The following is a 23900-nucleotide window of genomic DNA, read 5'->3' on the forward strand; positions in this document are numbered from 1 at the left end:
CACCATCAGCAGCAATAGAGAGAGTGGAGCAAGCAGCAAACGGAGCGGCAGAGATTGCTTTCGGTGTAGCGGGAGCGAGATAATTCATACTCACATTATCAGTGGGAACAGAAACAACAACGTTAGGTGACGGAGCATTTGTACCCACAATAGTCGTAGAAGTGAGAATGGAGTTAGCAGTAGTTGAAACGGCAGAGAATGCCTTCGGTATAGAGGGAGCGAGATAATTCACACTCACATTATCAGCAGAAACGGCAGCATTAGATGGAGCAGCGATTGTAGAAGCATTTGTACCAACAGCAGTCGCAGCGCTGCGAGAGTGTGGTTGGCAGCAGAGAGAACATTCGAAGCTGGTGCAGAGAACTTGCCGTTATCGGACAATTTCTTTTGTACAATGCAGATCTCTGATTTAAGTTCGTTAAGCTTAATATTAAGGAATTTCGATCATCACATAGTTGTTGTATTAATGTGAGAGCCTTCGATTGTTCTCAGTGAACTTACTTCCAATACCATAGAATTAAACACCACATTTACCTTATTAGTATTATTAGGCTCCAACAAAGGTTCAGTTACTTCGTTGTTTGATTGTTCAGCATTTTGTTGTTGCGAATTTAAAATATGAGAACACTGAGCATTACGCACTGATGGCGACGCAGGCGGCGAACGAATGGAATTTCTCCGAACTACCGCGCACACTTTACAATAGAAAGCATTTTTGGATTTCCGCAAAAAATCAACATCAGCCTGTGACAAATTCACACACGACAAGTGGAAGAATTGATTGCATTTATTTCAGCTGATCTTGGGCTGAGCACGATCAACTCTATGGCCGCAAACACACTGCATTAAAATAGATAAAATAATAGAATGCCGAACAGAGAAAAAATATGTCTGTTCACAGTGACGATCGATCACGAATTTCATTTGATTGAATGCATTTTTAAGCTGTTAGTCACGCCCCCGAAATGGGCGCATATGCCTACTCATTTCCTTCAAACGAATCTCTCAATGTAAAAGGACTCATTTGTATTACCGAAACTTTCAAGTAATTAAGTTTCCGAACGATAAGGCATATATTGAAGAAGTAAGCTGCAGAAAATCTTTTCTGGATCTGATGGTGCTATAAAGTATGTCACCCTAACAACTGCGAGAACCTTTCTAACAACCATTTTGCTCTTATCTAATAGCTTAGTGGCAGACTACAAGTGTTTCGTGATCAAAACTTTCCTCAGTTTCGCGTACTTTTTTCGGATTTATTGGTTCAAACAACATTGCAAACTCTGCAAGGCTCATGTTGGTAAAATCGTAGTCTGGAGATTGTAACGGATGTTTTTGATATCTTATCTATATTACTATAATAACCATTTGCGTGTTCGTATCTGCCGAATTGCAATACTCTGTAAAGCTGTTCTGGCTTTCTTGTGTTCAGAAAATGCAGCTTCTAGAACTGTCTCGTAATGGGATACGACAAAGTCTATATGCACATTCTGCAGCCGATACTTGTCGTTTATGAAGAATCTTCATACATTCTGAAATCATAATTATATAGCACAATTTTAAATTCCACTTAAATTTTTTACATTCCGGTACACAAATCAAGAAGCAATAAAAATAACGGGATTAAACCTTGTACGAATAATGCGTTTAGTGTATGCCACCTTATGTCCAAAAATATGTGAGTTCCCTCAATGAAAATAAGCTAGCGTGTTGTACCCATAACTCTTTCTGCCCAAAATAAAGGGTGATTTTTTAAGAGCTTGATAACTTTTTTTAAAAAAAAAACGCATAAAATTTACAAAATCTCATCGGTTCTTTATTTGAAACGTTAGATTGGTTCATGACATTTACTTTTTGAAGATAATTTCATTTAAATGTTGACCGCGGCTGCGTCTTAGGTGGTCCATTCGGAAAGTCCAATTTTGGGCAACTTTTTCGAGCATTTCGGCCGGAATAGCCCGAATTTCTTCGGAAATGTTGTCTTCCAAAGCTGGAATAGTTGCTGGCTTATTTCTGTAGACTTTAGACTTGACGTAGCCCCACAAAAAATAGTCTAAAGGCGTTAAATCGCATGATCTTGGTGGCCAACTTACGGGTCCATTTCTTGAGATGAATTGTTGTCCGAAGTTTTCCCTCAAAATGGCCATAGAATCGCGAGCTGTGTGGCATGTAGCGCCATCTTGTTGAAACCACATGTCAACCAAGTTCAGTTCTTCCATTTTTGGCAACAAAAAGTTTGTTAGCATCGAACGATAGCGATCGCCATTCACCGTAACGTTGCGTCCAACAGCATCTTTGAAAAAATACGGTCCAATGATTCCACCAGCGTACAAACCACACCAAACAGTGCATTTTTCGGGATGCATGGGCAGTTCTTGAACGGCTTCTGGTTGCTCTTCACCCCAAATGCGGCAATTTTGCTTATTTACGTAGCCATTCAACCAGAAATGAGCCTCATCGCTGAACAAAATTTGTCGATAAAAAAGCGGATTTTCTGCCAACTTTTCTAGGGCCCATTCACTGAAAATTCGACGTTGATGGCAGTTAGTAAGTCTATTCATGATGAAATGTCAAAGCATACTGAGCATCTTTCTCTTTGACACCATGTCTGAAATCCCACGTGATCTGTCAAATACTAATGCATGAAAATCCTAACCTCAAAAAAATCACCCGTTATATGAATTTAAGCGGAAGCTTGACTCACTCCCCATATAACTAATATATATCAGGATTTTCGAACATCCGGCTGAATTTATTTTATATGATTGATTTTACACCTTAAAGTATTTCCCTGGTTTTGATTCTTACAAGTTGCGAGAGTATAAAATATTCGGTTGCACCCGAACTTAACCTTGTTTATAAATTAATATATTAGAGCAATTACTCATACCATGAAATGTCGACTCAAAATTACTGGATACTCTTCGATAAGTCTTTGAGTCTCATAACTATACTAGGATCAACGTCAGCCCTAGCACCGGCTATTAGCAAAGCTTTTCGTAGATCTAACCACTTGGGATCATTTGAGCTAAATGTTACGAAGTATGTTGTAGGGCCTAAACATCTGATTTGAGCTAAAAGCACATTCAAAGCTGATTTCCAATAAACTGCTGATGGAAGGATGGACATCTTCGATTGCTTTTTCTAGAATAATAATTTTTTTGCCGTATGCAGATATAATGTTTTTGATTCAAAGAAGGATAAGGCATAAAAGAGATAGTCGTTACGTTAACACACACCACCTCTTCGTCGATTTCAAAGCTGCTTTCGACAGCACGAAAAGGAGCTGCCTTTATGCCGCGATTTCTGAATTTGGTATCCCCTCAAAACTAATACGGCTGTGTAAATTGACGTTGAGCAGCACCAAAAGCTCCGTCAGCATCGGGAAGGACCTCTCCGAGCCGTTTGATGTCAAACGAGGTTTCAGACAAGGCGACTCCCTATCGTGCGACTTCTTCAATCTGCTGCTGGAGAAAATTATTCGAGCTGCAGAACTTAATCGAGCAGGTACAATCTTTTATAAGAGTGTACAGCTGCTGGCGTATGCCGATGATATTGATATCATCGGCCACAACACCCGTGCCGTTAGTTCTGCTTTCTCCAGACTGAACAAGGAAGCAACGCAAATGGGTCTGGCAGTGAACGAGGTCAAGACCAAATATCTCCTGTCATCAAACAAACAGTCGTCGCACTCGCGACTTGGCTCCCACGTCGCTGTTGACAGTTATAACTTTGAAGTTGTAGATAATTGCGTCTATCTTGGAACTAGCATCAATAACAACGTTAGCCTGGAAATCCAACGCAGGATTACTCTTGCCAACAGGTGCTACTTCGGACTAAGTAGGCAATTGAAAAGTAAAGTCCTCTCTCGACGAACAAAAGCCAAACTCTATAAGTCGCTCATAATTCCCGTCCTGCTATATAGTGCAGAGGCTTGGACGATGACAACAATCGATGAGTCGACATTGCGAGTTTTCGAGAGAAAAGTTCTGCGAAAGATTTATGGTCCTTTGCGCGTTGGCCACGGCGAATATCGCATTCGATGGAACGATGAGCTGTACGAGATATACGCCGGCATTGACATAGTTCAGCGAATTAAAAGACAGCGCCTACGCTGGCTAGGTCATGTTGTCCGGATGAATGGAAACACTCCAGCTCTGAAAGTATTCGACACTGTACCCGCCGCGGGAAGCAGAGGAAGAGGAAGACTTCCACGCCGTTGGAAGGACCAAGTGGAGAAGGACCTGGCTTCGCTTGAAATATCCAATTGGCGCCACGTCCATTGCCCAATTTTCTCACCGTCTTTCATAAAGCTCTCCCATGCCATCTCGGTGGTAAAATTTAATGTAATGCGGGGTCACACCCAATTTTGCAATAATTTTTTCCCACAGATGTCCTTTGCTACTGTGAATCTCTGTACCATATTACAGCTTTATATCTTAATTAAGTGCTTAATAATGGAACTTTTTATGTTTTCGGTTAATGGCGATTTGTGGGCGGGACAGAGTTCCGATTACGCAAATCTACGAACCAACATACCAAGTTTCATCGAGAAATCTCAATTTTTACTCAAGTTACAGCTTGCACGAACGGACAGACAGACAGAGAGTCACCCGGATTTCAACTCTTCTCGTCATCGTGATCATTTACATGTGTATAAGTTAAAAAACGTTTAGTTATTTTTATTTGAAAAAATGTTTTCTGGGAGTTATGCTCCTTTACTGAATTCCGGTTAAGAACTAAAGTTTAAAATTAATTATACTTAACTCTAGACCTATGTTTGCCGCTGCAACGGGTATGGAGCTGCTGACGCTGCGCTTCCCACAGGTTGCCACTACACGTGTCGCTCTCTCAGCGATTTAGTGATGTCATATTATATTACTTTTTATCATATGTACATATGATATTAATGCATCATCCTCGTTTGAATCTTTAGGTGTATTGAAAATTTGATTCAGTCCTTCTATTGCCGGTTGCGTTAGTTTATTGGGTTCATCTTCTTTTTGTTTCATCAGAAGATTCTTCCCGAAAATTAAGGCGATGACTATTAAAATGATGATTAGCGTGATGCTGGTTCCATATTTAACTCTGTTTGCTGCTTCTAACAGACTTACTTCTTTTGTATTGTTGAAATTAAGCTATTTCAGCATCTCCAGCGAGAGGAATTCTTCTATATTGAGTGGTGCGGATGACGGTTGTAGGATGGCTGGTAGTGGTTTACTTGCTGTTCTTTCTTCGTTATAGAACTTTTTTTCCATTGATAACAATTGTTACGTTGGTATACAAAATGATGAAGGTTCCGTTTAAAAATGTAGGTTCGTTGTTTATTGAAATTTCTCCGTTTTATTTATTAGAAATATTATTCCTGGTCCCATTTCCTCTATAGTTGGAATATGTTGGTTGTTGACCTCCGTGCAGTTTGGAAAGGACTTTTTAAAAGATTATTTATACAAGTATCATTACTTAAATCTACTACACTATTGCTTAAGCATATTTGTAAGGAATTATATTTTTTACAATAATTTCCTATTCCATAAATTCCCTTTTTACAGTTTAAAATTGTAATGAAATTGATTTTATTGATTCTCCCGTTAATTTTTACTGCTCTAATATTTAAAGTTTTACACTTTTGGTTATCTACGGTTGGGAGGCTAACAATACAAATTATAATTTTGCCATTAGTTGAATTTTTTACTTCGGAAAATTCGAGTGCTTCATATGGAATATTGTCATTGTCTATTACTTCTTTCACAATATTTATTTCTTCATTTGATAAAATTAAAGAATTTATTATGTTGGCTTTTGCCCAATGTATTGCGTATGCAATATTAAAATTTCTTCCTCAAATATTTCTATTTGTATTTTAGCTATAAAAATGCTTCAATTTCTAAACTTTTCTCATTTTGCATGGTTTTAATTATATTATTCGTAATATTTGTTATCTTGCTAATTTTGCCTATTGTAAGTTTGTCAATTAATACCTGATTATTGTTATTTTGTAAGACATTATTTATTTTATTTGAAATTATTTCGTAGTCATCATGGTCTGGATTTCCTGCAATTCATTTCCATGCGCTACCCAGGAAATTTATTGATCTTTTTATTTTTTGCTCTACTTTTAGATTGTTAAGTTAGGCTTTTATCTGTGTTATTATGTGGGATATGAAGGGATAGTTAGGGTTTTTGCGGATAGTTTCAGTTTTAATAGTCGCTTCTATGTGGTCTAGTGTCTCCGTATATTTTTCTATGTCAATTTCATGTATTATCCTAAAAGTTCCTGTTTGTAGTCTAGCCGTTCCCTTTTCTATTGTTATTAATTGGGAGTTTGAGTAGTCGAAGATCTGTACTTCCGCCAGGCATAGCGGCAGTAATATTCTGGAAAAAAATGACAGTACATATTTAGTTACGTATTCTACCTTTGTGAATTATTTGTCCTTTTTCAGTTAACACGGTACTATTTCTATCTTCCTTAACTATTTCCTTACTCTAGGGTTTACTTAACTTAGTTCCCAATCTCCTATTTTTCTTAACAAATATTATTTGTCCTGGTAGATATGATTTTATTTCCTTCTAATTTTTGTTATGGTGTTCAATATCCTTTCTTTGTTTCTCAGCTAATTTTTCTAAGTTGCTTTGTCTAGTTCTTTCTATGTCCTCGGGGGTAAATGTAACATTTATATGAAAAAATAGGTCTACTGGTCTTTTAAATGTAGTGGAATGAACTGAATGATTATACTCAGATACTGCTCTTTCTAAAAGTTCTTCAAAATTTCTGTGTCCACCGTTTTCTTTTATGCAGCGCATTATTTCAATTAATGTAGAGTGGAACCTTTCCACTTGTCCGTTAGCTTGGCTTTTGTATGGAGGAGTAGTGTAAACTTCTATTCCTAACTCGTCTTTCATCATAAATTTTAAAGAGGCTAAATTTAAAGATGGCTGACGTTTTCCATTGCTCTGCTATTTAGGCTTTTTGTTACTGCGTATTTTGTAAATTTTTCTAAAGCTGTCATTATTATTTTTCCTTCTGTTAATAATATATCGGTATGAACTGTGTGTCCTGGATATGTTGGTAATGGAGTTTCTGCAATTTTCGGTTGATTGGGATGTCTCTCGTACTTACATATTTTCTTTACAAACGGTGCAGTTAGCTATTAATCGTTTTATTTTATTTAACATGCCGGGAAAATATTTTGTTTCGAGAATTTGAGTTTTTTTTTAAGTGGCGTTCCTATGTGCTCTTATACCTGAGACAGACATGTAGTAACAATACCATGGTATTCTGTTCACTACATTGCTAATACATACGGCAATGTATGTAGTAAACTCAAATACTACCTGTGTTTCATAAGCATTAAATATTTCAAAAAAATGTAAACAATAAATATGTAGATGTGCCTTATGGAGAAAATAAGTACAATTATTTCAAATACTGTAAGTTAGTCTATTTTTATCGCAAAAACGCTATTTAGTTAAAGTCTCTTTAAAATCCTCACATAAAATATTCCATTCCCTATTTTTTCCGGAAGAAAAAATTTTAAAAATATTTTGTTTTCCATTTCAATAATTATTTTTTTAAGTCATTTTGACAGAATATTTCGAAGAGCTTTTGTGTAAAAGCTTTTAGCAAAATTTGTTACCTCTTTTTCAGCTGTGTTTATACAAATACCACAACGAAACATCATAGTATTGTTACCAGCAAAATACTACATTGCTCATATGGTATTTTGTTAGTATTTGGTGACACACATATGGTATTTGTACCATATATGGTATTGTTACTACAGGTCTGTCTCGGTTATTAGATGTTCTTTTAATATGACGTTTTCCTGTTCTTGTTCGTTATTAATATCTTCAACTAATTTTTGGGTATATCGGCTTTTAATGTTACTAAAATGAATATGATAGATATTTTGCATCATACCCATTATCCTTTCTTCTGTATGAATTCCATTTATAACAGATGGGTTAAGGTATCGTTTCATGTAAGAAATCAATAACTGTTCGTTGTACTCTGGTTCTGAAATTATATGTCTACTAGCTGACCCGGCGAACTTCGCCCCGCCCAATTTTTATTTTTTTTTTTTGGAAGTCATAGACTCGTATAACTTTACCACAAATAATATAAACTTCAAACAACGCATTTTCATTTAATGTTTTTAATGTTTGTAGCGCCATCTACTGTAACATACCGCACTCAATACCGCTCTTAGCGCCACCAACTGGTGGATAGCTCTTTGCTAATAATAAACAAATAATTTGCAATAAATAAATAATGCGACTATAAGGAGAGTTATAAACTATCCTATCTTTCAAGTTGGACCAAACTGCACACAGTGTTAAAAATTTCATTAAAATCGGTTCAGTAGTTTAAGAGTCCATCGCAAACAAACAATGTGACACGTGATTTTTATATATTAAGATGAACTGTTGGAAAAATTATTTTAAATTGATATGAAGATATTTCGTCAATCTTGAAAAAAATTTGATTTTTGAGAACATTGATTGGAACTTCTGTACAAGGGATTAAATTCAGTGGCGGACTAAGAATTTTGCCGCCCTAGGCCCTGTCTGATTAGCCGCCCTTTTTAAAGGATGACATTTTATTTCTTTGAGTCCGTTCATATTATTAAGATATAACATTTATTTCATAAAAGTATAATTGTTAAACAATAAAAATAAATATTAACAACATAAATAACAGCCAGTTTTCTTAAACTATAATGTATAACTTAATTCTTAAATATCTTCTTTCTGGCTTTCGTCTGAGCAAAATCATCAATTATGTCATTGTAATAAATTTCTTGAACTAGTTGGGCTTCAATTGACAGTAGTGCTAAAGCATTGAGTCTCTCTTGGCCCATACTTGCGCGTAAATACGTTTTGACTCTTTCCAAGGTGGAAAAAGATCTTTCTCCTGAACAGTTCCTAGGAATACTCAAAAAAATACGTAGAGCAGTGTCTACATTTGGATAAACATCTTGAAGATTTTGACAATGCAGAAAATTGTATATTCCTTGCGCGGAACGAATATCTTTTGTGTTCATTAGAGAATCTTTGAGTTGACAGTGCAAATGAATACATTCATTCGCGAAAGTATCTTCGAAATCATCAGAATACTTAGTAACTAATTCATCTGCGCGAATTTTTAATTCATTGGTATCTATTTCATATAAATTGTCAAAAAAATTAAATTTTTCGTAAAGATTATGATAAGCACTTTTACGTCCTGTCAATTGTACACTTAAAGTATCTAAAATAAATAGAAAACGTTGGTTCGAAAAAAAAGCTGTTCTTTCATTTTCCCGTGACTCGTCAGCCTGAAGTTTTAGGGTTTTTTTACGACGGGTGTCATAGTGGTAATATTTTTGAACTCCATATAGTGCTTTGGCTTTTTTTTTTCATAATAAGAAAATTGTTTATCTCTCATATCTTGGAGAAATATGCCAAAGAACTATATATTCTTATCACAGATGATAAATCAGCTTAAGAATCCTGAAGCTTCTTACTCGCAGCATTAAAGCGATCCAAAATTGCATTCCAAACAATGACTAGAATTGCTGTTTCTAGATGTTGTAGATTTTGCTGCAGTCCCTTAGCTTCAGTTCGCGTAGTAGGTTTTTCATCTTTGTTTTCACCAATAAAGTTTAGTGCAACAATTATTCCAGGCCACTTTTTTTCTAATGTGTAGCATGCATCATGTCGAGCCGGCCAACGAGTTTGAGAAGAGCTTTTAAGTCTTAAACTTGCATGCTGTCTTAAAATTTCCCATCGGCTTATGAAAGAAAATATAAATGTTTTGGATTGGCCAGCGCAAAGCCCTGACCTTAATCCCATAGAAAACCTATGGAACGATGTTAAAATTAAAATTGCGGCTAAAAATTTCTCAAATTTTGAACATTTATGGGAAGGTTTTAAGGAAGCTTGGTACTTCATCCCAAAGGAGAGGTGTGAGAAGCTTGTAGAAAGTATGGTACGCAGATGTAATGCCGTAATGCAAAATCGGGGATATAGTACCAAGTATTAGAAACGTAAATATATTATGGAACCAAATCGTTGATTAATGTCGGTATTCTGCGTGAGACGATTGTCTCATGTCTCTAATAGTGACTATAGTAATTTAGTGATTCTGTTAGTCAGGAGTCTCATTTTGGTATTCTGGCAAATAGAATATACTACTTTACAGTATACTACTATACTGTAACTGCCAGAATACCAAAATGAGACTCCTGACTAACAGAATCACTAAATTACTATAGTCACTATTAGAGACATGAGACAATCGTCTCACGCAGAATACCGGCATAAATTTTATTAATTTCACATAATTTTTGCAGGTTTGGTAAATTGTGCTATTGACATTCCAATAGGCATTTTAATTATTCGTGAATTGCTAATTGTTACTTTTTACTTAAATGGATAAATTAATAAACAAATAATGATATTTTTAGCCCTTTTTAGTCTTTTAAAGAACTTTGTCAATTGTACAAGCTCCTATTGCTTCTTATGACTATGTGTGCTATTTGCGTAACCACGGCTGTATATATCGACATAAATATATACTTGAATTTTAATAACATTTTACAATAATTACGAATTATTGCTTTAAGCTATAAAAGTTGGTTAATATTCGTCAATATAATTCACAATATTGCGAAAATGAAACATCAATGTTATTAAATTTTTATTTTCTTCAAATTGTTTCTATTTTTAAAAATATTATCTATAAAATGAATATTTTCATTTATTTGATTCTATAGAAATAATTTTTAAGAATAAAAATATTTTTATATACAAACAAAAGGATGAATTTTAAATGAATACTTATATCAATTCATATATGAAACACCGGAATCATTGAAAATAAAATAAGAAAACATTGTGCAATTTTAGAAGCGGCTCGCTTGTAAGATTTACTTTACTAAAGATACAACAAGTCAACAGAGCTTTGAAAATGCGTCAGAAAAAAGCTTATCAATATTCAATTATTTCTGATATAAAACATTTTTTACAAGTATTGCACTCACGAATAAAAAAGTTAATCAGAAAATAAATTACATTCTCTTTCAGAGAAATTTATTTGTAAATTAATTGTCGTTACATTGTATCAGATTTAAAACTTTGACATTCTGAAAAATTTGCCGCCCCCAAATTGTGCCGCCCTAGGCCCGGGCCTCGCGGACGTTTCGGCATTTTCGAATTTGACTCCAATCAAGTGGAGTATTGTATGATTCCAATGCGGTGTCGGCATCGCCAATTATTTTGTGCCTAATCGTATGAAGTATCGTGAAATATTTAGGGGTATTTTTGACTCCCTCATAGGCTTTAAAAATTCTGTCTACGCTCATCCTCTAGGAGTTAAATTCTCCTGATCGTCCTGAAAATTTCCTAAGGCATTTCACCATGTTCGGAATCGTATCTAATTCGTTTATGTTGTTCGCATTCAGTGTCACGCTATGGTCGGGTTCTGTAAAATCAGTTATAGTCTGCGTACTTATTCGTTCGAGTACTTCTCGAACTATTGTCGTTATTAGAGTTGAGTTAGGGGTGGGAGGGTTTAAAGGATGGGTGGTTTGCCCATAATCTAACCTCATTTGGTTCAGTTGTTCAATTAATTCTTCGGCTGTGTCTGGCATTATATTAATCTTTTTACTTTTAAGTTAATTAATTTCCCTTATAGTATCCCTTTCTTTGACAATATTGCAATTTTTGTGAAGCTTACATTAACTTAGGACTTTTCTTTGCTATCTTTTTGTGTCGGATAATTAATTTCCTTTAATTTAAATTTATTTTCCTCTAGTTTACGACCTTTTTTCCTTTTTTTCTGTTTGAATCTCTCTCTTTTTGAATTGAACAATTAGGCTGTTCACGGTAAGGTGGTTATCGGGTTATGTGATTATTAGATTAAAAATAACCTCTATGCTCCGTGAGCACCCTATGTTATATGGTTATTTGCTTATTTTTACACAAACAGATGTTCATTGTTTACAATTTTAGTTCAATGAAATTCTAACTTATAAAATGCCTAAACAAAGTTTAAAAAGCAAAATAATCGAATTTAAAATAAGTTCGGCTATTCAGGAAATGGACTTTATTGAAGGTATGTGCTTATTAAATAATCCGAATTTTAAGGGTTCAAAATATGCTTTGTATAAAATTTGCAGACATCTTGCATAATTTGCTGATTGTAAACAAAAAAAAGCTGTTAATAGCAGATTTTCCAATAAGAAAATCTAAATGGAAATGCCATTCGCTTAGTTTTATTTATTTTTTGTGCTGCCATTTAGTAAAATTCCAACGACTTTCTAACACTGGAAATAAGCAAACAACCACATAATCTGTAAACAAGGGCCTAGGTTGGTCAACTTTGGTTATTTTGTCATAACGCATTTTGTTGTTGTTTACTTAATCACATAACCACATAACCCGATAACCACCTTATCGTGAACAGCCTAAATTTAATTTTAATTTTTAATTTCTTTACAGTAACAATATGCTTTATAATAATCTGAAAATATTTTATAAACTTACATTAAAGGTCTCTAGCTTTCCATGGGATGTTTTTATGCGCTCGGGGTCCTTTTCTCTACCAGTACTGGGGTCCCTCGACGTTTCAAAATCCCACGTAGCCTTACTTTTTATTTTCAGGCTTTTTTTTTCTTTTTTATTCACAATCACTACCGTTCGCCACTCGCGTAGCCTTACGTTTTGGTTTTCAGGCAATTATTACTTTCGCGCGCTGGTCCCTGCTCGGGCGCCAGTTAAAAAACTTTTAGTTATTTTTATAAAAAAAAATGTTTTCTGGGAGCTATGCTCCTTTATTGAATTCCGCTTAAGAACTAAAATTTACAATTAATTATACTTAACTCTAAACCTATGTTTGCCGCTGCAATGGGTATAGAGCTGCTGACGCTGCGCTTCTCACAGGTTGCCACTACACGTGTCGCACTCTCAGCGATTTAATGGTGTTATATTATACTCGTATTACTTTGTATCATATGATATTAATGCATCATATGATACTTTTTGAATGTGTGGGGTGCTAACTTATATATGTATAACCCTATATCTATTATATCTCTATTAGTTTTAAGTGGTACGTACAACCGTTAGGTGAACAAAACTATTCTCTAGCAACTGGTTGCAAGAGTATAAAAACTTGGTTTAATCCACTTATATTATTCTTGACAGCCCACAGAGATGGAAATGTTGGACAGGCAGAATATTTTTTCTGTGTATTTTAAATTTTTACGAACTCTTATTTTATATTGAAAGAATTGATCTTTTTATTTTATGAGATTTACCAATATTATGAAATATAAACGCAGTTAAGACGTACTCTCCGCTATTAGATTCGGTGGCATTTGCTAAAGAGCGTACAGCCACATGGCATCCAAAGTTTAAACAAAAAAAGAGTTTTCATTGAAGTTATTTTTCGTAGGTGTTTAATGTCGGCGTTTTGATGGTAAACATCTGAATTTTTACTACAAAACTTTTACTTTAAGCATGGCTTTGCAATTGCAAAACAAAATTTTATTACCCGAAAGTCAAGTGTTCTGCATTGTTTGAAATTTTTTCTTTTGGTGTGGTATTATTCTATATTTATGTTACCACAGATTTTTGTTGTGTACGTCTTTACATTTAAAATTGTATATATGTACATATCGTCACCAGAAATGCAAAATAACGTAACAACATTTTCAGAAATTTACAGTGGCATGAATGAAACACGAAATAAAATCGAACATGAGTGAAACAAAATATTAATATTGGTTAAGACTGGTTTATATATGACCGCAGAACTAGAAAATGTTGAACATATGTAATATTATGTATATAATTTGAAGTAGTGAAGCGTAACCAATAAGACACTCAATTTCGATTTTTTTGATGATACGTTATTTTGCATTTCAGGTGACGATATGTACTTCTGTTAGGATCTAGCATCCCATGCTATTTTCACAATAACACTCGAATTTTTTTTTTTTGTTATTGTTATGTTAAGCTAAGAATTATTGTTCACTTTTTAGTTTGATGTGCTTTAAAAACGTGTGTTTTAATTCTTTAAACTATATTAAAATTGAATTTGAAATCTTTAAATATGTCCGACTGACCAGAATAGGAGAGGTCCTGTTTGCTGTACATTCTTCAATTGTAACTGAAGAAGTCGATGTTCCTCATATAGTCTTGAATTTAAGTGCGTTTGAATTTGCGGTAATGGTGGTCATATTTACTTAACTTCATCTTATACAAGTATACCGTCTCAATCGAACTTATCTGTATATATGCTGCATGCTTCTTTAATAAATAATGTTTTCTCCATGCCTATTAATACCGATTCCATATTTGTTTTGGGAGATTTCAATTTACCATGTGTAACATGGAAATCTATTGATGATTACTTGATTCTGTTAGTTTAGGTTCTTAGATGAATTTGTGAAAACTAATTTTAAGAATTCTAATTTTTGATTTTCGAGAGAGTTATAAAATATAAAAAACTCTCGTGCTTTTAAGCTTAAACAAAACTGGGTTAGTTGTTAGCTATTCAAAATATTCTATTATAATTATATAAACAAATTCAAAAATAATATTATACATAATCGAAAATTGTTCTATGGTTTCGTCAACTCCAAACGAAAGATTTCTCATTTTCCGTCCGCGATGAAATATACGTAAGTCCAGTGACAATCACACAATTTCTAATATCTTTGCTGAATTTACTTTTACTTTAAGTCCACTGACTTTTCAAACTCTCCTAAATTCAGCATAAATTATGTCCGATTTCTGTAAATAATGCACCTGCCATTCAGTTAAATATTTTAAAAGAATCACTTAACTACGGCCCAGATGTGATTTTCCATGCTTCCTTAAAAAGTGTGCTAAATATACATATATACCGACCCTTAACAAAACTATTTAATGCATATCTTAAACAAGGCTTATTTCCATCAATATGAAAAAAATCACTTTTAATTTCCTAATTTTTAGGGACAATAAAAATACTGATGTTATATGCACAGACTTTAATAAAGTTTTCTATAAAGTAAACCATTCAATTCTTTTGAAAAAAAACTGGATGTTCTTGGGTTTCAAACAATATTTCTAAAATGGGTTGCTTCTTATTTTAGTAATAGAACTCAACAAGTTATATTTAGCATCACTTTTTCTGATTTAATTGATGTCCCTTTAGGCATTCCTCAAGGATTTATTATATGCCAACGATGTAAAACTTTTCATATACATATATACTGTATATAGTGAAAGATGTCAGTTGCAAGCAGACTAAGACAACTTAGTTTCTCGGTGTGATATGCCATTGAACCTTAAAAAATGTAAAACTCCGTGGCGAAACCACTCCAAATGGGTTGAGGCTGAACAACTGCGGAGGGGCTCAAAATATAGTTGTCTGTAGTACTAGATTACAGAACAAGAAAGCTCTACTTTGCTGTCTCCGGATCGAAAAGTTCAAAACCAGATAGATCATGTTGTGATAAATAGACAACATGTCTCCAGTGTCCTTGACGTGCTTAACCACCAAGGACCTAACATCCACTCGGACCACTATCATATTGAGGCGTCCGCCTCTGTGTAGCAAAACACGCCCTTCAACAAACACAGGGAAGGTGCGACGTTGAGAAGCTACAATCACACAACTAAAAGTTCATATACTCGTAAGGGAACTGTTGGACAGCATTTTAAACTCCTCACAGTTGGTAATCTAATGGCTGATGTTAATAGTATACTGAAATTATGAAGAGAACCCTTCTCCAGACTGCTGAACGGCAGTGAATGTGTAATATCTGAAGATAGGGAACCTGATTTCCCAAATCGATGACGATATAATAAATGTTCCATTGCCCGACTATGATGAACAACAAAGCGGCATGGGCTGATGAATTACATGCTGAGCTATTCAAATACAGCGACGAAGAACTGACAAGGTGAATGCATCAACGCCTTTACAAGATATGGTCTCAATCATATTAAGAATAGAATTCCATTTGGTTTCCACACTTTGAATAAGTTTTATTGGCTGTTCCCCAGCATTGCGTTGAAATGTTACAAATTTCTGATTTGCAACTACACTTTTCTTAAAGTAGCCAACGATTTGTTTTACTTTTTGCAATGTTATACGCACTTGCTTAACGCTTTTTTACTATCTCTCACTTTAACTCTCACTAATTCAGCTGCCAAATTTTTTGAAGTATGCGATTCAGTCATTGGACAGCATTCCAATAGTATACTGCACATGTCAAATTTTGCATTGAGAAAATGAGCTGTGACGCCAATAAAGCTAACGGTCCTACGCGATATCCAACAATCTGTTATTATGCAGAATTAGGAACCTTCACATATTTTTCCCTTCATTTGTTCAAGGCATGTTTCATACAACAGTATGTTATAGTATGATTTGCTTATTTCTATTAGTAAAGCAAAATTTAATAATTTTATATTAAAAAATCTTAAATTATTACATGCATATATACCTTTTGAGCTGGTAGTTCCACTGTAGGATGTCTATTCTGGACATGTTTGTTAAAGATGTTTTATATAATATGAAATTTTTGATTTGCAATATTGCATTTTGCATATATTTCATCTACCCCTTTAAACATCTGCCATACTTCACTTCTTTTCCTGGATACATTTCCTGCCATTATTAAAAATTATAAGAACGTTACACTCAAAACTTCAAACAGCTATGACGAAAAGTAGCATATACGCATATATATAGCATATATGCATATATGTATATATACAATACCCTGAAGAATGCTGCTACTTTTCTGCTATTTGCTATTCTGATAGCATGCACTGTACTATTAAAAAATCACAGTTTCACAAGTTTATTGTGAACTGCTATCGCAATCGCAATTGACAAACTCGAACTGTTATCGCAATTCACAGTTTCGAACTGCTATCGAAAATCACATGTTCTAACTGATATCGCAATCGCAGTTCAATTCGCATTGAAAAAATCACCGGTAGTGAAATATCGCTCATCACTAATTATAACCACGTAATACTATGTTCGGACCGACATTGAAAACATTTTGAAAACACATTTGTATGTTGTGGAATGTAAGTCGTTCGGACCGACAATTTGTGTTTTCGCTGAGTTTTCACTGACAGCTCACAAATTTATTTGTTTGTTTACATTTGAGCAACGAGAATGGTATGTTCCTTAATTTTTGCTTGTAATTATTACTAAAGATCGTGTTTTTTAGAATTCTGAGAAAAAGTTGCTAATTGCAAAAGCAATTGCTTTGAGAAGCCAAATAAATATCCTGCTCAACGACAATTCTTCAAGAGAACTACTCAGCACCAGGCCTTGGCAAAAAATATAGCCGAGTTAAAGAAACAACATCTAATCGTATTAGAATTAATATTTATTAATTATAATTTAGGGAGAACAGCCAGTTGACCCGACTGCTGTCTTCTTGTTCTACAGAACGCTTTATTAAAATACCCATAAATGTAAAGGTGTCTCTTGCATTCATGTCCAACGCTACAAGCGGCCTAAAAAATAATAAATAAAATACTCACTAAAATATAATCTGAACCAAATAATAAACACCCACCTTAGCAAGACTGGCATAATTTTCAACCGACACGTTACGTTACATTATTGTCATCATTACTATATAGGAATATTGGATTTTCTGCTGTGGTTTTAGGAAAAGCTTTAGCTATTAAAAAAGGAAGAAAATATAATTGAAACATCCAAAAGTTTTTTTGAATAGCGGAGTCGGCACTTACATATGGAAGAGGACGTCACTTTCCAAAGGCTCATTATTGAATAATAATATCTGCTTTTCTATTGGTACTCCGGCTGTAGTAATATGCGTTCACGAAATTTATCAATTTGTACGACTGGTTCGAGGTAAACTTCCACAGAAGTGGTGCGATTTGTGAAAAAGACATGCAAAACGAATTTACGCAAAATTAATGTTACTTCTTGGAGAAACGATCAAACACCAGGTTTTCTCTAGATATTTTTTTTAACAAACCAGTCAAGAGCGGTGTCACCAATGTTTTTAGATCTTCTGACAAATTGCAATATGATGGCAGCGTAGTCCACCATTCGACTGGTCCATTTTCGGATAGTTGAGTACCCGAAATTACGCCAGACGCCTTTTTTGTGGTTATTTGATGCATTGTTTTTTGTGGTTTTTACGGCCACCAAAAGGACGGAATGGTAAATTTCCAGTTGCTACATGGTAAAGAGTGACACCAATGAACCATAAGTCCACATTTGCAGTAAATGAACGATTTATTTGTTTACGTAGCACAGCACGTTCATACATATCGAGATGTAAATACTCCTCTGTTCCATAAAGTGAAACAAACGCTTTGTTATCATCCAATTCCTGGGCGGCACCGAAATCAGTTAGCTTGTATTATATATGGTTTGACCATCTCCGAAATAAATTTTATTATATTTCCCGGTTTTAAATCGCGATGTACTAAATTATTGTCACGTAGATGTTTCATTCCAGCACATAAATGTTCCAGCACCAATAGAAATTTTTGTTTTTCCATTTTTTAATATTAATATCAAATACAAACTGACAACTGTGTATGGAATGTAAACAAATATCAAGTGACAATTTAGGGCCGGCAAAATATGTCTTCCAAAAAAATCGATTAAACTAGAGCAGGCACCGATTATAATGAGTGGAATGTAAGTTTTCAAGTAGTTTTCAGCGAAAACTGTGTTTTCGTTTGACAGATTTTACATGGACGAAAACATAAGTTTTCGTGCGAAAACCAGTTTTTTCCACGAAAACATGTTTTCGTTGTCGGTCCGAACATTGTATAAGCGGTGTCTACGCCAGTAAAGAAGTTCATTTGGAGGTTTAGCGCTGAATATGAATGAAACTGGTCTAGACATTGGACCAAAGCTCATATTCCTTTTTGATCCTCCTATAAATATCGCGGACACTGTGCAAAATATACTTAAATTAATAAGATACTAATTTGGAATATTAATGTTATTATTTTTTTGTAGCTCATCTTGTTTTTTTGGAATTGACTTTTCAGCATACAATACAATATATGTTCCAAGTTGGGGCACCTTTTTCAATAGCCTTTTTTTGACAGGTCATGCATGATTCGTGTCAAGCTGTCGTGTTACTTTTTTTGAGTATTGTTAAGCATTTCATCGTAGAAAGACTTACTGAACAGAAAGACTACCTAACAACGTTTACAAACTTTATTACGAAAATTCACGTTTTGTGAAGAAGCTGTTTAGTGCGCTTTGCTTAATTTATGGACAACTGTGTATTAGTCGCAACACCATAACCCATCTTCAAACTCAACATTATTTATTGGATAATATTCGACCGAACGCCACGTTCAGCACGTTGTGAAGAAAATATAGCAGCCATAGCTGAGAGTGTACACGAAGACCGTGGAGAGTCGATTCGGCGCCGATCGCAGCAACTCGGAGTGCCGTATGAAACGACTTGGCACATTTTACGCTGAGATCTTAAATTGAAAGCGAACAAAATACAATTTATGCAAGAACTGAAACGGCTCGACCTTCCCAAGCGGCATTACTTCACTCAATGGTTAGGTAAACAAGCAAAATTGTCGCGTTTGGAACGAAGAGCAGCCTGAAGAGATTCAAGAGCTGTCAAACATGTATGTATGTAAGGTCTAAAGTCTATGCGGAAAATCGCGCTTCCATTCAAACGAGTCATCGAAAATTGGACTCAACGGATGGATTATCTGAGACGTAGCAACTGCCAACATTTGAAAAAGATAATTTTTAAAAAATAAATGTCAAAGAATGTTCTTTCGAAAAAAATCAATTTAAATTTGAAGTTTCTGTGTTTTTTCTTTGCAAAAGGAGGGAACTTCGAAATTTACCACCCTTTAGTAGAATTCTCAGAGACATAAGAATTCAAATTAACCCGTCCCGTGCAAATACATTTCTAATCACCAGTATTTTTTATCCGCTTCTTATTCTTCTTAAGAACAACTACTTTAATTGTGCTACCTACAAAACAAAAGAACACATAAGGTATTATCTTCAGAACGGCTTGAAGTATTTATGAACACTTTTGTAAACTTAAGAAAACACTAATATTTTTTAGAAATATCTATTTTCTTTACCGTTTTGTAAAAAATTACGAATAATTAACTTTACCTTAAATATTTTAAAGACTTTTACTTGAGGAAAAACAACAATTCACCGAACAGTATCGTTGTCTGCATGGAGACTACCTTGCGCTGCAAAATGAATTAGAAAGAATAAAAATGTGCGCCTTCAGGTACATATATAACTAGAATCGTATGATATTATCATTTTACAACAACATTATATGTATATACTACATGTATATATTTACACATATATATTTCATCAGATTTAGCAATTCTGGACCTTCTTCGAATATTTCAGAAAAATCGGTAAATAGTTATTTTGAAAAAAAAAAATAGTTTTATAATTGCCAAAACGTTAATGAATATTAAATTTATTTGACTATACGTATATTTATAGATGCCTCAGCGCATTGAATTAATTCGAAGCACATCATTGCGCGTTTCACAGAAGAGCAGTTCTTTACAATGTGATGACACATCCCAAGAAGCATCTGTTTCGACAAATCATCTGTGAGGTTACTCGCTAAACATGATCATCAAGCAATAAAGTATAGTAACTTAGTTATTTAGGAAAGCTGTGTAGCGCGCCACTTCTTGGGATATTCACCATTGAAAACTCCATAACAATACACTGTCGACGAATGTGAATCACATGTATAATACCTACTTAATTAATTTGAGTATATTAACTAGTTGTGTTCTAAGTTGAGTTCATAACCAACTAAATGTGGGTATATGTATACATATCTTATATTTATCTATGCATATATATATGTACCAACTATACATACAAATTAAAATATTTTTAGTACACATATTTATTTTTTGACAATGATCGTTTTATGGTAAATATATACTATATACGTATCAAAGCAAAATATATTACTTTCAAATTAGATTAGCAAGCATTCATAAAAAATGTATATTTATAGCAAAAAAAATCAAAATATGGATATAAAAAGACACAATTTTAATTAAACGCAATAGTGAAAGTATAAAGATTGTGTATCTTCAGAACCACGTAAACAGGGGGTGTATGCAGACTTTTGTCCGCCCCTGTATGTATTTTAGGATTGCATGTATACCAAAAAATGTGGCAAAAGTTCAAAGATTAATTAAATATTTATGAACACATGATTAATTTAAATTTTGAGCTAAAAAAATGGTTTTGTGAAAGCAAACCTCACAATATAAAATCGGTGTTTGTTTCTTTAATTTCAATATTTTGAAAGAAGATTGCAATTATTTTATTGAAAAGAATGGAGGAACTACTTTTTGTTTATGCGGCTGTTGGTGAGGAGGAAGCAGTAAAAAGGAGGCGGATCCTAAAGGCTCTGCGGGATAAGAGCGATCCTTTTAACTTGCAAGACTTTTTATTTATTCAAATGTTTAGATTTCCAAAAAAGTTATGTCGAGTCCTTATTGAACAATTAGTGTGACATGATAAGCAAAAGTCGAGCCTGCATTTTACTCTACGATTCCTGGCCGGATTATATTTTTCCGGGCATGGCTCATACCAGAAATGCGTAGGGAATAGTTACTTATTTTCAATGAGTCAGTCTTCGGCTCTCAACTACATTTCTTAATTAATTATGGATGTTACAGGCAGGGAAGTATATTTTCCCTCAACTGCAAAGGAGATTTAAGACATAAAGAGAGGGTAAAATGCAAACTAAAAACTATATACTTTTAAATAACAAACAATTTCTTTTGAAGGTTTTATAAAATCGGACACAAGGGCCCAGTTGGAGCTATCGATTGCACGCATATTGGGATTGTTTCACCACTGACCACAGGCTCCATCGCAACTCTCTCTCTATTTATGAGTCGGGAGGGATTTTATAGCAGTATGTAATGTTCTATAAAATTGCGATTGTATTTAACTAATGTTTTAGTACATATTTGCTTTTTTACCAGGTAAGCGATCATCGACTTATGTTCACCACTGTCAATGTGGGATATTCCGGATCTTGCCATGACTCTAGGATTTGGAACACATCTCCAACACGTATGCGCTTAACAAGTGCACAAAGTGATTGATTGCCTGCCGCAGAACCATCAAATGTAAGGGAAGTGCGTTGCAACAAGTTGCACGCCCAAGAGAGAGCCTTCGGTATTTTGAAGTCAAGTTTCCGGTCTCTCTCAAAACACCGCATTCTACATTACAGCCCTGATTACTTACGCTTGTACAATTCTTCACAAAATTTTGCTGAAAGAGACCTTGGTTTCGAAAAACTTTTAGTAGAATCGGAGACATAGACATTGCCTTCCAAGTTGCAAAAAATGCCAATTTTAGGGAAGGTGCTAGAATTAGAGAGCGCTACATCTCGTCTTTGTGATAGACATTCCAAAAGCGTTATTCATTATAAACATACGTAATGTATGTACTATATGTATGTAGGATGTAACTTATTTTATTTTTATTAACTTTACAATTAAAATTTATAATTTAAAAATTATTTGAAAAATACACTTGTTGTTCGTTTGGCTGTCCGATGTTGAATGCTTCGTTTTCTCGTCTTCTAGCTTTTTTATAACGCTTCCAAGAATTCAACGCAAGCGTCCCAACGCTTCTAAGAACTCAACGCAAGCGTCCTAACGCTTCCCTGAGTTCTTGTTCTAGTCCATAGTTGCATTTTGTCTTCGTCGTGTTCACTAACATAGTCGTGTTCAGTAACCTAGTCGTGTTCAGTAACTTAGTCGTGTTCAGTACCCTAGTCGTGTTCGGTACTCTACACTCGACACCACATTCGGCCATCCTGTTTCCATTCGTCCTCGAATGGTTGAGTCCATATCTTCATATATTCTGAGACAGTCGAAGTCTTTCTCGGCCCCTCGGTCTCACCCACTTTTTCTACTTCATATCTACCATGGTTAAGTTTCTTCGCTACCCTATACGGTCCTAAAAACTTTCCCTTCAATTTCAACCCGCTACCAAACTGTGTTCTCTTTATTGCTACCAAATCGTTTATTTTGTAGTTTTTCTCTCTCTGACGACGTGAATTATATGACTTCCGGTTTTCTTCCTGAATTTTTAAAATATTTTCTTTCGCTAGTTTTCGTACTGTTTCGCGATTTTCATTTAAGTCGTTTATAACCGTCTCTTCTAGTAGGTCCTTTAGCTCTGGCATGTTGGCCGTTCGCATGTCAAGTCCTGTTAATAACTTGAAGGGAGACTGTTTCGTACTCCGAGGAGGTGTATTGTTTATGAACTGTTGCACCTTTTCTACATGTTTATACCAATTAGTTGGGGTTTCTGTACACAACTTTGACAACATAGGTATAACGACTTTATGAATTCTCTCTACCTGTCCGTTTCCTCTTGGAACCCCCGTTGTTATTAGTAAATGTTGAATATTCTCCTTTTGACAATATTCTCTAAGCAAATTTGATGTAAAAGCGGCCCCTCTATCAGAAATAATACGTCTTGGGTTACCGAATACAGCTGCTTGCTTTGTGAGTCGATCTAACACTGCATCTACTCCTGTATTTTTAGTAGGGTACAACCACACAAATTTACTGAACGCATCTACCACCACCAATATATAATTGTACAACTTACTGGTCGTTTCTAGTGGCCCTACGTGATCGATGTGATATGTTCCTAATGGTATGTCTTCTTTATCTATGCTGTTCAGGAATCCCTCTTTCTTTCCTGACTTAACTTCATTAACAATGCACTCAATACAGCTTCGGACTATCTGACAAACTTTACCCTTTACTTGGGGGATACAATACGACTTTTCTAACAGATCCTGAGTTTTCTTTACAGAGAAATGCCCTTGCCTGTGGGC

At 34.7% G+C, this 23900-nt stretch overlaps 1 protein-coding gene and 1 long non-coding RNA gene across 9 annotated transcripts in view; one reads left to right on the top strand and one right to left on the bottom strand.

Annotated features, from left to right (window-relative positions):
- Positions 1–21419, top strand: part of LOC105225977 (polyamine-modulated factor 1-binding protein 1) — a 306375-nt gene extending 284956 nt beyond the window's left edge. For all 7 annotated transcript variants that reach the window (XR_007421877.1, XM_049449882.1, XM_049449891.1 and 4 more), the window contains 3 exons: positions 20166–20273; positions 20370–20412; positions 20504–21419. Coding sequence is in view for 6 of the 7 variants with exons in the window: in XM_049449882.1 (XP_049305839.1) it covers positions 20166–20273; positions 20370–20412; positions 20504–20620 (268 nt within the window). In the remaining variant the exon portion in view is untranslated. The remainder of the gene's footprint in view (positions 1–20165; positions 20274–20369; positions 20413–20503) is intronic.
- On the bottom strand, positions 17367–19897 carry LOC125777065 (uncharacterized). 2 transcript variants are annotated; one of them, XR_007422082.1, is made up of 3 exons: positions 17755–19897; positions 17577–17684; positions 17367–17514 (listed from the first exon to the last, which is right to left on the bottom strand). It is a non-coding gene; the product is annotated as an uncharacterized LOC125777065 (long non-coding RNA). The 2 variants fall into 2 exon arrangements; XR_007422081.1 differs by having other exon boundaries at positions 17367–17684.
- Positions 21420–23900: the final 2481 nt, after the last annotated feature.

Source organism: Bactrocera dorsalis, chromosome 1 (genome assembly GCF_023373825.1).
Source record: "Bactrocera dorsalis isolate Fly_Bdor chromosome 1, ASM2337382v1, whole genome shotgun sequence".
NCBI classification, from domain to species: Eukaryota; Metazoa; Arthropoda; class Insecta; order Diptera; family Tephritidae; genus Bactrocera; species Bactrocera dorsalis.